A 16,161-nucleotide genomic window follows, 5' to 3' on the forward strand; every position below is an offset into this window, starting at 1 on the left:
GAGAACCGTACGACAGCGGACCGCCGAAAGAACACACCGAAACAGCGAGGATCGAAATGCACCAATCACAGCTGCTGAAAACCAACCAATCACAGTGGAGCATCCTGCCTAAAAGGTGACGCGTAACCAGTCGACCTCATCGCCTGATGAAGACTAGCAGTACGCAGTCGAAACGTCTTGATCTCCATCACAAGTGACCAGATCGAGAATACTCTATTATTATTAAAACTCTATTAACTTGCGTGAAACTCTTCGACAAATGACTCAGAAACGATGTACCGCACGGACCTGAGAATTGGAGAGGTTATAATTTGTTTCCTACAATATTCCAAGTTCTTGGCCTTTTGCATTGAACGATTTTGAACTTTTTTTTTTGTTTCGTGACAGTGAAACGATCTATTGTTAAAAGTTTCAGTGTGCATGGAAATACAATAAAACAGTTCTGTTCTGTGAGAGTGTTTTTGCAGCAGAGGATAAGAACACTTGAAAAGTTATTTGTTCATGATTGAAGCAATTAATTTTGAAAGCACAAAGAATGCAGATGTGATTAGTAAACGTTAAAGTTGATTGTGAAAACTTAATTCACTGTCTTGCAAATACTGTAAATACATAAATGTAAGGAAACGACTTTGGGTCAGTTTGAAACTCTATTTAATTTTGATTATTTTGTAAATCCACCACCGTACAACTTAAGGCTGGTTCACTTTCGACATAGCGTCATGAGAATTATTGGTGTGAACTGGGAAAACATAAAAATGTGAAGAATACTAAAATTGAAGATGTTCAATATTCTTCAGCTTTTGCTCTCCGAGTTCATACTTACAATTCTTATTCTTGTCATGCATCCAGGCTTATAGCCGCTTGTGTGAAGTGTAGCCCTAAGTTAATTCTATTACCTTAACACTTCTGCTCACTTTGAATGAAAGATATTATAATAATTTATAGTTTATTTTTGTACAGTGGTGGTCATACAGCAAAATCTGTGTACTTTACCATACTGTCCCAAACTCTGCTTACAGTGTACAAAGAAAACGCCAATCAACTAATGCTACAAATTCTCAGTCCAAAATTATGAAGACCCAGACCGAATGTTTGCACACAGCATCACCAAATCCAACAAACTAAGTATGCAACACCCTTCACAAATTCATACATTCGATTTTTAAAGAATGATATTTTAAATTTTGTTTTTTTGTGCAATTTTAAATTGGCAACAGTTGAACTGCTGTACTTCGTTTGAAATTTAGGAGTTCATACTACCCAACAGTAAAGGTGTGTTGTTTTTAGTGTTTGTGACTAAGCTTAATTCTAATTCGGTTTGTACACAAAACAAAGCAGATAAATCAAGTGGTCGATCTTTATTCAGTATTTCAAAGAAATCTCACCTTAATATGCTGACATTCCTTAATAATCTCAGTAAAAGTAAACTCTGATCGCTGCTGTACTGATTGTTCCATTGGCAAATTTACTTGTATCAATTAATTGATAACCTTTATTTCTCTTTATTTCAACCAGTAGCAGTTACTTAAAGTTACGAGGTTATCTGTCTGCTAAACGTTCGTCACTTCCCAAATTTTACCCGTGATTTCTTCACTCTGACTAAGCATGGTGGTTTGCTATAACTGGACAATTTGTTTAACTGTTTGTGCATCCCACGGAAACCCTCTTAGGCGTCTTGTTTTTGTTTTGTTTTATTTGGCTAAACAACAATCGAATTATACAGTTGTGCGGTCAGCTATCAGGCCAATGATGGTATCGAGGATGGAAGTAAAAATTTTTTAAAACTGGAAAGTTTATCTATCTGTCATAAGCACTTGCTCTTTACAGAACTTACTGGTCAGGTTTTCTTTTTTATGCAAATCACTCTGTAGCAGTTTTACTTCTTACTAGTTTTAGTGCATTACCATATAAGAAAAAGAAAGGCCTTGAAAAGGCCGGGTAATATATGAAGCACAGATGGTGTATTAGCATGATCTTGCTCGAGTTCTTTTTTTACCTTCTAAATTAAAGGTCTCCACAGTCAACGATGACTTTAATAAACATGGTATCATCCTTAATATAAGCGTGTTTGTTGAGGTCCGAAAGGGGAAAAAACAACGGGCATCCACTTGCGATGTTCGACTCCCGTTTCGGTCTCTGGAACGATGAGCTGTTTGGATCAGGTCTGAAGGCATCAATCGCGTGTTCAACGTTGTTATGATCGAGCAGCATGAAAGTGACCTTCTGTCTGAATGGCCAGCGAAGCAACGCGTCATATTCACCACGCATGATTACAAAGAACAAAGAAATGTGCGTGCCCTTGCCCATTCCGTCACCATTCAAATAAATGCGCGCGCACATTTTGTACCCATGACGACTCGTGCAAAACGGAGGACTGTAAAAAGACTTCTCAGGTTCGCTGTAAGAATCATATATCTTGGCAGAAATGTGCGTAATTTTCCAAATTAGAACGCCGTCAAAGCTAGTGGGTTCTTGATCTCTTGCTGGGCTTAAATTGTCGGCACGGGGTGCGTTTCGTGTTTTCAAAGTTTCCTCCAAGGCATTCATTTTTGCTTGTAGCCTCCTTAAGGTTTCTCTATCGCTTTCGCCTTGTCTTTGTAACCTAGCAATCTCTTGGTTTTGTTCCTCGTTTAGCTGATTCGCTTCGTAAAGAAGAAGTTCGTGGTTCGCAAATTTTTCTTCCATGCGGCTCAGTTGCCGCTTAAAGTCAGCCAACATTCCACTTATTTGTTGATATTGCGTTTGTAGCGAGTGACGTTGTGCGACTGGAAGTGAGTCTGGTTCTACTACACCTTCCTCAACTCGTGTCAGTCTTGATGTCAAGCGACGGATTTCCTCTTTGATGTTTCCATTCTCGTTTACAACAACTGTTAGTTGAGACACAAGCTGAGAGACTGTAGATTTTAATACTTCTATAACAGTAACACTCTCTTTAAGAGGGCTCATCTCGTTGAAGAAGCTCCCAACTTGGTCAGTTAAACCATAGACAAAATTAACGAGAAGATTTAGGTGGAACACCATTAGGTTTTGCTCGTGGAGTCGTCTCTCACTGCGGGGCATTACCTGAAATGTAATAGGAACTTCGTTTTTTTTTTTTTTTTCAACTGCACAATCGGCTGTGGGATTCAATGACAAAGACAAAGAAAATGCACTCCAAAGTTAATCAGTATCTACAGACAAAAAGCAAATTTTTGCGATAATCTGATTGAATCGGAAAATGAATTAAAATTCTTCCCTGACATTTTACATCAACAAACTGCTCTTTGAAGGGTTCTCTAGATCTGGTTCATATCTCCCGGCTCTGATTTCTTAATAGTATCAACGCTATTCCGACCCGCTGTCATTGAAATCAAACTAGTCAGTTCTTATCTGGGTTTCTTACCTCACTGGAGCTGCAGCCCAATGAGCGGAAAGGGCACACTGCTTTAGAACCTTCGCAATCTCCAATAGCCGGATCATGGTGCTCGCGAAGCTTCCCTCGGGGGATCTCTTTCTTGTCGCACAAGGAACAGTCGATTGGAAAAGCCTGACAATCTTTTTTAACATGTTCCTTTTAGAAAGCAATATAAAGACCGCACATATGTTTAAAAAGTAGCCAAATTAAAACTTGGTGTTAACCATTAAAAAAACACTGAATAGGTTTTGAAAATAAACACATTCCTTGCGGAAACATGTCAAAACCAGTCAATACAAAGTGAGCAATATCATTGCCTTGTGTAATATTAACACATGAGAAATAAAATGATGGTAGAACCAACTGGGAACTCGGAAAAAATCCGAGCCCCGGATGGGATTCGAACCCACGACCCTCCGTGATCTAGTCGGATGCTCTAACCACTGAGCTACTGGAGACTCTATGGCGAGCAAGGGTGAAATGTGGGTATTGACTCGAGCTGCATCACGCAGCTACAGAGTCAAATGACTGACAGCATAGCTCATAACTGCATCGCGCAGTCACCTTAAAGCATATCTGAGATGCGGCATATCTGAGATGCGGCCAACCAACCACCCTCCGTGATGCAGCTCGAGTCAATACCCACATTTCACCCTTGCTCGCCATAGAGTCTCCAGTAGCTCAGTGGTTAGAGCATCCGACTAGATCACGGAGGGTCGTGGGTTCGAATCCCATCTGGGGCTCGGATTTTTCCGAGTTCCCAGTCGGTTCTACCATCATTTCATTTCTCATGTGTTTATAACATTCTCACATTCGCTCACTCGGGTGGTTGGTTGGCCGCATCTCAGATATGCTTTAAGGTGACTGCGCGATGCAGTTATGAGCTATGCTGTCAGTCATTTGACTCTGTAGCTGCGTGATGCAGCTCGAGTCAATATCCACATTTCACCCTTGCTCGCCATAGTCTCCAGTCGCTCAGTGGTTAGAGCATCCGACTAGATCACGGAGGGTCGTGGGTTCGAATCCCATCTGGGGCTCGGATTTTTCCGAGTTCCCAGTTGGTTCTACCATCATTTCATTTCTCATGTGTTTATAACATTCTCACATTCGCTCACTTGTGTAATATTCGTTGCCAATTTGTAAGCCATAAATTTGTAACATGCTTAATTTGGGGAGGCGTAATAAGTAAGCATAGTAGATTCTAATAGGCTTCCCCGCCACTAGTGCTGCACAAATTTTGGGAGCAGGGAAGGGCGCAATGGTGAGAGCACTCGCCTCTCACCAATGTGGCCCGGGTTCGATTCCCAGACTCTCTATTATATGTGGGTTGAGTTTGTTGGTTCTCTACTCTGCACCGAGAGGTTTTTCTCTGTGGGGTACTCCGGTTTTCTACTCTCCTCAAAAACCAACCTGTGCATGATTTCATTTCATTTCATTGTCCCCAAATATTGCCTCAGCGCTAAATACACTCGACTCTTAAAAAAAGTCACTTTCATTATTAAATACATGAACAAAGATAACAATATATATCTAATGGAAGTACCTCCAAATCACAATAATGAATTTCTTGGGAGCAATAACGACATTCAGTTTGTCTCTGGCTACAATCCGTCTCCAGATGCTGCGCCAAGTTTGACTTAAGAACCTTGGCATTACATTTTTCAAAGACACACGGTATCTCCAAGAAGTCACAACCTGATACATGTTCCTAAGCAATGAATTCAACGGTGAATAGTTCAGATTATAGCATTTTTTTATCCTTGATTTACACGTACACGCAAATGTACGGCTCAACCTGTTTAGTTTACCGGTTTTCAGCATTTGGACTCCTTCAATTTGACTATCATCTGTTTTTGCTATTGTGCGGTCTCAAAGATAGCCTATTCAGAAGATTACGCCAAGCCGACCACATCGCTGAAGGAAAGGCTAGACCACAACACCGGGAACTCCATGCCCTACTCTTTTCGAACAGTGTGTGGGATGTTTAACGTCCCAAAGATTTTATGAGCAAGGGTTATGAGACGGGGCCTACGGTTTATAGTCCTTATCCGAGGAGACTTGAAAGTCTAACCATTTGCGGATATAATTACAAAGACAGTACTTTCTCCTCAGTTATTTTAAGACCCTGAGTGTTGGGCCGGTCGGAGTCGAACTCGCGACCAACTGATCCACTGGTGCGTACTGTCAAACGTTTTGAGTATAAGCCAAAAGAAATGAAGAACGGTATAGGACGGGACTTTTTGAACAGTAATGAGACTGGGATAGGCCTAGCTACAAATATCACGTAAAATCACCTAAATATGTTTCCGGAAATTCCGAAATTTTTCCACCTAAATATCGTGGAAAAATTCTTAATATCCCAAATATTTTCTTAACAGTTTTCCATAAATATCACGATAACGACTTTATAAACTGATCAAGACGGATGGCAAGACGGGAATTCGTCAGTCTCTACATAGAGACTACAAGACGTATCAGTAAATGTGAACGCGTCCATTACATTCTACCGACGCTAAGCAGCATTTTCTGTCCTGCTTGACAATGAAGGTACATGTATTGGCCATTCCGGAATTGCGCAGGGAAATGGGGTGAGTTTCAAATTTGAACCAATCAAGAAAATGACACCATCACATGAAAGATAACGTTGAGACTGGCCATCTGTCCAAGTTTGATGCTTTTTGGTCGAACGGAGAATAAGTTACGGACTTAAAAACATAAATTCAAATTCATACAAGCGTCTCTAATTTTCAGGCTGCGCCCCCTAAGACCGTATAAGCTCTTTAAAAATTTTATCAGATTTGGGACGACTGGAAAATCCTGTCATGGACCTTCTATTTGGAAATAGTGGAGGTGAAGATCGCTTTGTTTGCCTATTTTTATGAATATTACAGAAATCATAAAAAAAATTAAGTTAACGAACGATTGTGGCTGCCTCTTTCAGAAGGTGCCATATTCAGGGTGTACTCACTAAGAGTTGGGGGATATAATATTCGCGAGGAAAACCGCTGAACAGGTCAACCGGGCCACTGCTGACATTTAATTGATGTCAAGTTTAAAAGAAAAAAAAAAACATGTGAACTCACAATAGTAATAAAACCATAGCAAAATCCCAAAGTTAATCATTTATTTTTTGGAAATATCTCGGAATTTTCTAAATATCCCTGGAGCTTCAAGATATCTAAAAAATATCCGCATATTTGTAGCAAGGCCTATACTGACAGTATTCCCATGGCAGCTTGATGTTCAACCAAATGAGCAAGCCGGTCGCCCTTAGGTCGCCACTTTAATTGATACAAACGTTTTAAGGTATGAGAGATAAGATTTTCTAAGAAAATGATGGTCAAGACACCCAAATGGAGCTCAGATAAAAATCCGAGGCCCAGTTGGGACTCGGCGTCGCTTACATTGAGGCTGGTTATCGGTCCGAACCATTCGCACCCGCTTTCTTTGTGACGGCAATGAACTGTCCAATCTTGGATTTCCTTTCTGACAAATCCATCGGGAAATATCTACCAGACAAAAATGCAAAATAAGATTTCTGACTCATTCTTATATAATCATTATCATTGATCAGATATTAAAATTAAAAGATTTTAATCAGTTGTTTGTACTGCATCAATTAAATTTGTATAAAGAGCCTCCATATTAGACAATGGTTTGCGCTGCAAATTGGCTACGGTAGCTCTATTTATATACTCAATATAATATTGTGTTGAGTGTATGACGTCATCAGTCATCTCATTTGCATATTTTACCCATTTTTTAAACTTAAATATCTCCGGAACCAATGCAGATATTTGCAAACGGTAAATGTCGTTTTTGATCTTTTATGGAATTCTATGTGATACACTCAAAGAATCAAGGGATAACAATTTGATCATAGTTACTGTACCACTTTAATGGAAATAAACGGGGATATGCGATGCGTGATAAGCCATCTTTCCTGACCACTGCTCGGCGCATCAAAGTGATGCCTTTTGTCTTGTCTTGTCTTGTCTAATTTGTTTCGTTCAATTTGAAAACCACCGCCCTAGCTTGTTGGCGTGGCTTGGTAGACCTTCAGGCAGTGCTCGACGTTGCGACCGAACTTTACTCACTGGCAACTAACTTTTCTCACTTAGTCGCCAGCCTTGAGGCCGGTTGCTCAAGGCCTGGTTAGCGCTCACCGTTGGTTAAGAAGTATCAAAACCTAGCGCTAACCATGCTTCGAGCAACCCGGGCCTGGCCGCTAAGATGTTTTCATTATATTATTATTATTATTGTTTAATTTTTTTTATTTATCGAATGAGTGCAAAGAATGTCTAATAGCGGACTAGGTTTTTTCCTGAAAGTCGAGCACTGTAAGGTCACTATAGATTTGCCGTCGGGTGGCAGTTTACGAAAGTCGGGCTCTCGATAGTAAATCCCGTGAAAAAAAAAACTAGTACTACACGTGATGATGCCTTATCTAGAAGACTGACTGAGATCAAGTTAAATTTCCCCTATGCACAGAAATTTGTATCTATCTAATATACCTCGGATCGTTTGAATTGTTCATCATCAGTCTTGCACTTGTAGACTTCATCATCATCATCCTCACTGAAAAGCAAAAATGAGCACCGAGCTCTTTTATTCCTTAGACGAGAGTACAGTCGAGCCTCAATTATCCGGACCTCGACTATCCGGATATTTCGATTATCCGGACTTGCTTCTCTGGTCCCACATTTTTCATGCATATTAATCAGTCATATTTTATGATCCGCAGCAAAACAATTTTCTTTCAAATTATGAGGAGAAAGTCTAGTTCGAACTGAAATTTTCTCGCTTCAAAACACAAATCTGTACGCGTTTCTTGCCCACACGAACCATAACTAATGCAGTGCATTTCACTGAACTCTGATTGGCGCATATTTAGCCCGTTGCAAAGTGAGATTCCATGCTCCATTAGCTCTGTCAGCGTGGTTTGAGGAACACGAGGTAGATTCGCGTCAAAACGAATTTATCACGTCCACAAAACAGGAATCAATATACGAACTAGCTACAATTTTTATGACAAGCATGACACAACATAAACTGCAAAACTAAAAGCCTTATCTACATGATTCAATGTAACAGATGTAATCTACAGTACATAGGAGAAACTAAACGACGTTTAAAGGACCTCTTTTAATGAACAAAGCCGCACTTTTGATAACTCTAAAAACCAAACCAAACCCACTACAGTCGCAGAACGTTTTCTTTCTTTTCCCCATAACATTTCTAGCCATATCCAATTAATTCCTATCGAAAAAAATTTCCAATAGGGAATGTCGGTGCCTTACTCCAATGCCAAGCGCCCAGGCCACCCAACCTAATGAGTTCTGGGTTGCACTCACAATCGGTTACGTCCCTGGGCATTTAGCTATAAGCGTTAATGAAGCCGCTGATCACCTTGCTGGTGTATCTGTGCCATGTGGCAAAATAAATTGCTATCTAAGTGATTTAAATAATAGTTTAAAGGAGATACACAAACAAATGGACGAAAATAGCATTATGTTTTTCAGCGTAAGCGATAAAGATATTACGGAATGAAGAAAGTACAGTTTGCGCATAATGAACAGAAAACATGCTCAGTTTTCGCTGGTTCCCTAAAATACCTACCTTCGCTGGGATACCAGTTCAGTGACTTTGTAAATGTGAAAAGAAAGAAAAAACAGCGCGGTATTTTCACAGCATTCAGGTTGTTCTATACCTACAGATTGTTAATTACGGAAGCGTTACCTTTTCAGGTGTCCTAAACAATCTCTGCAATAAAAATGAGCGCACGGCGTTTGCATAGGATCACACAATACCAAGTTGCAGAACTCGCAAATGTATTTAGACGGAATTTTTTCCAGATCATCACTCAAGAGTTCGTAGCCTGGCATTTTTGCAATTATTACCAATTCGATGACGCAGAATGTGAATAGGATGAACGGGTCAGATGTGACTCCCCTCTGTTGACGATGATGATCCAGTTTGAAAAACCTTTGTGAGAAATAAAAGAAACATTTCAGAAAAGTGTACATTTCAATTATGCAAGCTTTCATTCTTGAATGGTCAGTGAAAGATCATTCGTACCATTTAAATACAGTAACGATACTTCCAATTTACCCAAGCGCACTTCTTGTCGCTTTACGCCAGACTGTGCGGAGCAAAAATGACGACTACAAGAACGTTATCTATGCTTGAAATATTGTTTCCCTTTTTTGTATTAAATTCACTATTACTCCACGTCATTCCACGTGGAAAGTGCAGTGCATCAATATTCCAAGACTATGATATGAACAGTATGGCTGTTTGGAGTGAGAATTCAGAATTTATCTTCAGGTGCTCGCGTTCTCCACACAACCTCAAATTTGGTCATTTCACGTAGTTTTCAGTACGAGAACGGCAATGAAACGTGCCAGGGGCCAGTTGCTCGAAGCCTGGTTGGCGCTAACCGTCAGTTAAGAAGTATTAAAACTATAGGTTTCCATGGTGTTTAACGCTGGTTAGCGCTAACCATGCCTCGAGCAACGCGAGCAGAATGCAAAATGAACATGCGGGGTGTGCAGAGCCTTTATTTTTGTTCATTTAAGCCTATTGTTTCATGGCGCTCTTGTTACGGCCGTCATCTTTCCCTATTGTTAAAAAGGCAGTTGTGCAAATTGAATCTTGACCTGAATATACGACTAGCCTAAGGATTCTCAGGAAGTGGGCCTACTCTAGACAACGCTCTGAAAAGAAATTATTGCCATGTTATCCGTGCATACGGAACCCGCGCCCGCAGTCCACGCGCCAGTCAAAACTGTGCTGTCCTCTCAATCCTGAAGCTTTGCCATTTCACCGGAAACGGTACATTTCGGTGCATAAACGACGTTGTTGTCGATCTACTCTGTCGAAAAGACGCCATCAGTCTTTTTTCGCGAAGTTAACACAAATAAATACATTATCTATACAGTTTTGACGTCTTCTTACACTTAATTCGAAAATACTAGACTGAATTCGGATTAAAATAGTTAGAAAAAGCACAAATAACAGTCAAAACACAAGGATGTGGAGGAGCAAGGATGGCACAGTTGGTTAGTGCGCGGCCTTGGTGCAAGAGGTCCTGAGTTCGACTCCCGGATCTCGCATCCTTGTTCCGACTTCTTTCCTTTCCGTCTAGCTAAGTAGCTTTAAATACCCGTAAAACGGAGCACTGATGGAGAGGGGGGAGTAAAATGAGCGCACCGTCGACCTCAGGTTTGTCAGTTGAATTACTGTTACGAGTTTCTTTACTTTACCTTACTTTTAACTGACGTTCGAATTACCTCTCGCTAGCAACCCAGTTTTGGTGCCAAAGTTTGTAGACAAAATATTTACCACAAAATATTTTAAATGGTTTTTTGGCCCTTTAATTGCGAACAATAGCCCTTTTCAGGGTTATTTTTTTTTTCATTTGCATTACAATGTAACCTACCGTGGATGCGAGGTAATTGCCTCACATGCATTCTAGATTATATTGTAATGCAAATGAGAAATGCTAACCGTGAAAAGGGCTATTGGCCTGACTTCGGATAGTACAGTTTTTCCCGCTCGCTGAATTGTGATTTGGTCAATTTAAATTTCAGTCACTTTTGCCGTGTGGATGGAACATATACAAAGTCCTCTCACTGGTAAGACTATTTGTGATGTATTGATACCAGAAGTCTCCTTTAAAGGATTGAAACAACCATATTTTCGGTATCAGATTGGGTTATCGTGCCAAGGCATATTCTTGTCCCCAGAGCCGCACGGCCCTCTTAGCCGCCAGAGGCTGAACACGAGAACCAGTTGGCTCTGGAGACACAGATGACGAAAGTCCGAGATTCTAGGACTTCCGGTGTTGGTTATCTATGTAGTCTTGAAATGTCCACTATAATCGTGAGAGCATAAACGACAGCCGATACCCTGGATGCCAGAGGATTTTTCTCTCCTAGAGCGACGGAATAGCGAGTCGCAAATCGGCGAGAAAAACCTCTGGTACAGGCAGTCGAGTTCTTTGAGAAGGCCGGTCCAATGGGATGCCGTTTCAGATTCCCAAAGTCAGATTTTGACCCTAGCAATTCGATTAGTTCCAGGAACTTGTCAGTTCTAACGAGTACTCTGATTGGTTTAATTGCTGTCAACCTGAATTCTCGTGCCCACTATGGCCATATCGCAATCGAAACGCTGCAGAGTTTTTTGAAAGCAGAAAAAGTTCAGTGTTCTAAATTTTTTAGATTTTCGTCAGGAGCCCATTGTTTTCGTATATGTCCGCCAAAATTCAACTTCGGAGTTTGAGTTTTTATCTTCATATTCGACATCGAAGTTTTATATGGAACATTGAATTTTTGAATTTGACATCGAAGTAAATAAGACGAATGTACGGTGGGAACCGAAGATGCTGATTGGTAGGTTATATCACGTATCAATTTACTGAGTTTTCTCGATGTTAATCAAACGGGGCATGGAACTGAGGTTCTCAACGGCCTGTACCAGAGGTTTTTCCTCGCCTATTCCGATGTCGCTCTGAGAGAGAAAAACCTCTGGCAGCCAGGGTAGACAGCCGGGGACAAGTCACTGAGATACTCTCTAATGTTCTGCGTCTCCTTAACTTAGAATCGATCTCTCTTTGTGAAATGGACGTAGACGCACTGAAAAATTTTGTCGAGAAAAAGGATGTTTTAGTTGTCTTGCCCACTGGCTATGAAAAATCCTTGGTATTTCAGCTTTTGCCGTTCGTTTTCGACTCGTGGATGGAAGTCAGTGACTCCATCATTTTAGTTGTATCGCCTTTGAATGCGGCGGGATCAGTTAATCAAACTTCAGTTAACGAAAACACGAGAAAACTTTTGTAGGGAAGCTATTGTCTACTGAAACTTTCCTTCCCAATAAAAATTCCAGCACTTTGGTTAACTCGAGGCTGTTTTAATTCCCGAAAATATTGACAGGGGTGTTTCTAGTTAGAACCTTTAGGTTACAGCAACTACAAACGCTTAGAAAAAAAAACGACTGCTTTCGTGGAGAGTCTTCCACAAAGTCCTCCATCGTACTGCATTTGTAATTTTCGCGTTCCTTTTTTATATTTCGCGCCAGTGTTGATGGGCGCGTTCTCCCGCCAGATTTGTTTGGAAAGAAGCCAATGAAATCCTATGTCTCCAGAGCCAACTGGTTCTCGTGCTCAACCTCTGGAGTCAACAGCCAGTTCACTTGTCACCGTTATTTATTTTAATTATATCTGCGTTTTCATAGCTTAGGGGTCGTTACATTGGCAATGGGGATCGAGGATCTGATACCGTAGGAATCTTAGAAGTGTCTGAGGAGAAAAATCGCATATTGTGTCGAGAAAATTAGAGAGAGTGGTACAAGCACAGCATAACTGGCTTGGTGTGACTGCAAGCTTCGTCAACCGCGACCTTGTTCCATTACTTGAATGATGCAAACAGTCTCCCTTTATCACGAAGGAAGATCCAAATTAGGCTTGTGCTCAAGAACGCTCGAGATATAAAATAGAGCTCCAAAACCGAAAAAAGTGCTCAAAAAGGTTCCCAGCGAAATCAGCACACGGCCAGGCTAATCCGAACACTCCTGAAGTCAATGAATGTCGTTTAATTTTGTACAGAGATTATCGAGATTTTAGATAAGTATTTTGCTTTGTTGTTGAATATTACCTGAAAGGCATTAGTTAGCACAAATGGAGCAAGTCTCGGGAAAATCGGTGGGCCAATCCTTTTGTGTCATCTTCCGCAAAACGCTATCTCTTACGAGTTTGAAAAAGAAGCAGGGATTCCAAGCTTCCTAAAAAACGCCATCCTCAAGGATATACAAGATTTGGCCGGTTTACAGGAAGCTGCAAAAATAGGGCCAGTCAAGCCAAGTACATGCTATTAAGTGTGGCAGACATCACAGCAAAAGAAAATGAAAAAGACCAACACAGACTAGAAGCAGAGGAATGAAACTTTGAATGCATTCTAGCGTCGATAATAGCGGCTTACAGAGGAAAAAGGTGAAGTCAAATGTCATGCGACCGTAATTGCCATGCTCTTAACATGAAGTGCAATGATTCATGAAATTCAGAAATCAGAGATTCAGCCGATCGTAAAGTAAGTTACATAACGCGTTTAGCATGGCGCCACTTAACTTTAAAAGTCGCATAATTATTTAAAGCGCCATGACCAAACTTGTGGCAAAGCAGCATAGTAGAATGTGTGACACTGGTAACAGCGCTAGCATACAATAACCACAAGCTTCTAATATTAGTTTTCAGTTTTATTTCTTGGAAAGGGTCTCTGAATTCAATTCCTTTACACCTACTTTAGAATAAAGTCACACTTTGGCCTTTGGATGGCGTTCACAGTCCACAGTCCGAAGCGCGGGTGCCTAAAATACAATAGAGAGTTTAAGATCTGCGACGCGACGGTAACGAAAACGCCATTCAAAATTGCAACTTCAGGTTTATTAATCGTTTTCGTCATTATGTCGGCTTCTCTAACTTGTAAAAACTAGTGTAACTTTCCAGGAACTGAGGTGCGGTATTGAATCTACGACAGAAAATTCAAATTCGCTGCCTTTTGTTCACGTTCTGCGTAAAACTTGAGAATTGGTTATTTCACGTCGCAGATTTGCCGAAAACGTGAAAGAAATGTACAAAAATGAAAACTGCTTGTGCAGAGCGTGCAAAGCTATTGTTTTTGCTCATTAAATATGCAAAATTTGTGACGTTTCCGTTGCGTCGTAGATCTTAAACTCCCTAGTAAACCAGGACGTGACAATTTGAAATTGCGTGACTTGTCCATTGTAGATAACCAATTCATTACATTTTGTGCAACGCATTCAGCGAACTTGCAGCTGTTACTGTGATACGATGGTTGCAGTTGATTGTGGTTTACTTGCTGAAGCGTATCAAAACAACCTGGCTGCCCAACAATGAACTATCGACGAGCGTTCAACTGTGTATTAATTATTATAATTTTCCGGGGCTTTCTTCAGTTCGTTTAAACTGAGTAAATAGGGAAGATAAAAGGTAGAAGTAAGCTTTGTGGTCACTTTATGATACGTCGTGTTATACCTGTGGGTATGACGCATGGAAGTATTGAAAAGCTGTATTAGGATTGGTGCTCGCTACCATGCTTCCGGCTTCATCGACGGTTGACAACTAAGGAAATTCGCATAAAGTAATTTCGCAGAATAACACTTTTCTCTTCTTCGACTTATTCTTTTAACTTTGGAAGATGATAAAAAGTTGGTGGAGAGGCGAGCGGATTACACTTGTCCATCGGGATGTTTCAAAGGCGTTAAGACGCGAACATTTAGAAGTCGGAAATTGACCTAAAAATACTCTGGCATTCGTTGATTGGAGGTTACTCAGAGTAGCAAGAAACATCTCGAGCGTTAGTTCACTTTTCTCTTTTTTCGATTATTGAACGCGAAGTTGGTACTTACCCCACAGTTTTGAGCTACTAAGTTGAATGTTCCGTTTGCATTGCCCAACACAGCGCTACTAGTTGCGTGATCTTTAGGTATTGTGGGAAAGGGAAAATTCCCGCAGTAATAAATTTCAGTTTCGATAATGGCCCTTATTTATAGATCGTTTTCACGTGACGTCATCATTTTCTAAAATGCAAAACTAAAGAGCCACGAAAGTTTTTATCCTCATCAGGCATAAGAGGCGGTAAATTTGTATCCATTTTCAATTTTAAAGCTCAATAGCGTGCTTCGTTTGGAAACCAGAGCATTTTGAATTTCTGAGCTATAGCGGTGCGTGACACGAGGCGATGATCAAGTTTATTGAGAAATATATATTTATCTCATGGTTTTGAGCCTTTTTAGAATTTAAAGCATTAGGAAAAGTGCTTAAGTAAATAGCTGTCTGTTCAGTACAGATGATCACTCACCTAGATAGCCAAAGTAAGTAACAGATGTTGACACTATTTTCCGGCCGCCATATTGGTGCACCACAGATGTGCACCAACATGGCGTTTTCATACTGGGCTCTGTAAATTTCTGCGAAATATTTCGACGAATATCTGCAGTTTGGGGAAACGCACGGGCCTAAAACTTGGAGAAGTGTCTTCTTCATTTATCTTCCACAACATCACGAAGTCTTGACTTTTTCCACTGGATGGTTTTCGATTTATTTTTTTATTGCGTGACAGTGAAAACGATCTATAGATCGTTTTCACTGTCACGCAACAAAAAATTAAATTCGAAACCGTTCAATGAAAAAGGCCAAGAACTTGGAACGTTGTAGGAAACAAATTTTTTAACCACCTCTCCAATTCTCAGGTCTGTGCGGCACATCGTTTCTGAGTTATTTGTCGAAGCGTTTCACGCAACTTAGTAACTGAAATTTAAATTGACCAATCAGAATTCAGCGAGCAGGAAAAACTGTGCTGGCCACAAATCCACTTAAAAGATTATATGGCAACTTTTTTGACAACAAACTTTGGTGCCAAAACTGGGTTGCCAGCGAGCGGCGATTCGAACGTCAGCTGTTGTGCTTTGACTGTTATTTGAGCTTTTTCTAACTAATTTAAGACGAATTCAGTCCAATATTTCGAGTGAAGTGTAAAAAGACGTCAAAATTAACTGTATTAATGATGTATTTCTTTGTCTTAACTTCGCGAAAAAAATTTTGATGGCATCCTTTCGACAGGGTAGATCGACAAGTGAACACCGTCGTTTACGCACAGAAGTGCACCGTTTCCGGTGAAAGGGCAAAGGATTGACAGGATAGCACAGTTTTAACTGCCGCTCGCACTGCGGGCGCGGGTTCCGTATGCACG

The 16,161-nt window shown here is 40.6% G+C and overlaps 1 protein-coding gene across 4 annotated transcripts; it reads right to left on the reverse strand.

The window, feature by feature from the left end:
* Positions 1 to 1,339: 1,339 nt before the first annotated feature.
* Positions 1,340 to 15,484, reverse strand: LOC137986312 (TNF receptor-associated factor 1-like). 4 transcript variants are annotated; one of them, XM_068833511.1, is made up of 8 exons: positions 14,819 to 14,884; positions 13,691 to 13,756; positions 9,134 to 9,379; positions 7,909 to 7,972; positions 6,799 to 6,903; positions 4,938 to 5,102; positions 3,383 to 3,550; positions 1,340 to 3,063 (listed from the first exon to the last, which is right to left on the reverse strand). In XM_068833511.1, exons 3-8 carry the CDS (start codon positions 9,277 to 9,279, stop codon positions 2,005 to 2,007), a joined length of 1,707 nt encoding a protein of 568 aa, XP_068689612.1. In that variant the 5' UTR covers positions 9,280 to 9,379; positions 13,691 to 13,756; positions 14,819 to 14,884; the 3' UTR covers positions 1,340 to 2,004. The 4 variants fall into 4 exon arrangements, with proteins under 4 accessions (XP_068689612.1, XP_068689609.1, XP_068689610.1 ...); XM_068833508.1 differs by lacking the exons at positions 13,691 to 13,756; positions 14,819 to 14,884 and adding an exon at positions 15,271 to 15,484; XM_068833509.1 differs by lacking the exons at positions 13,691 to 13,756; positions 14,819 to 14,884 and adding an exon at positions 15,271 to 15,402 and having other exon boundaries at positions 9,295 to 9,379.
* Between the last annotated feature and the right edge of the window lie 677 nt (positions 15,485 to 16,161).

Source organism: Montipora foliosa, chromosome 2 (genome assembly GCF_036669935.1).
Source record: "Montipora foliosa isolate CH-2021 chromosome 2, ASM3666993v2, whole genome shotgun sequence".
Taxonomy (NCBI): Eukaryota; Metazoa; Cnidaria; class Anthozoa; order Scleractinia; family Acroporidae; genus Montipora; species Montipora foliosa.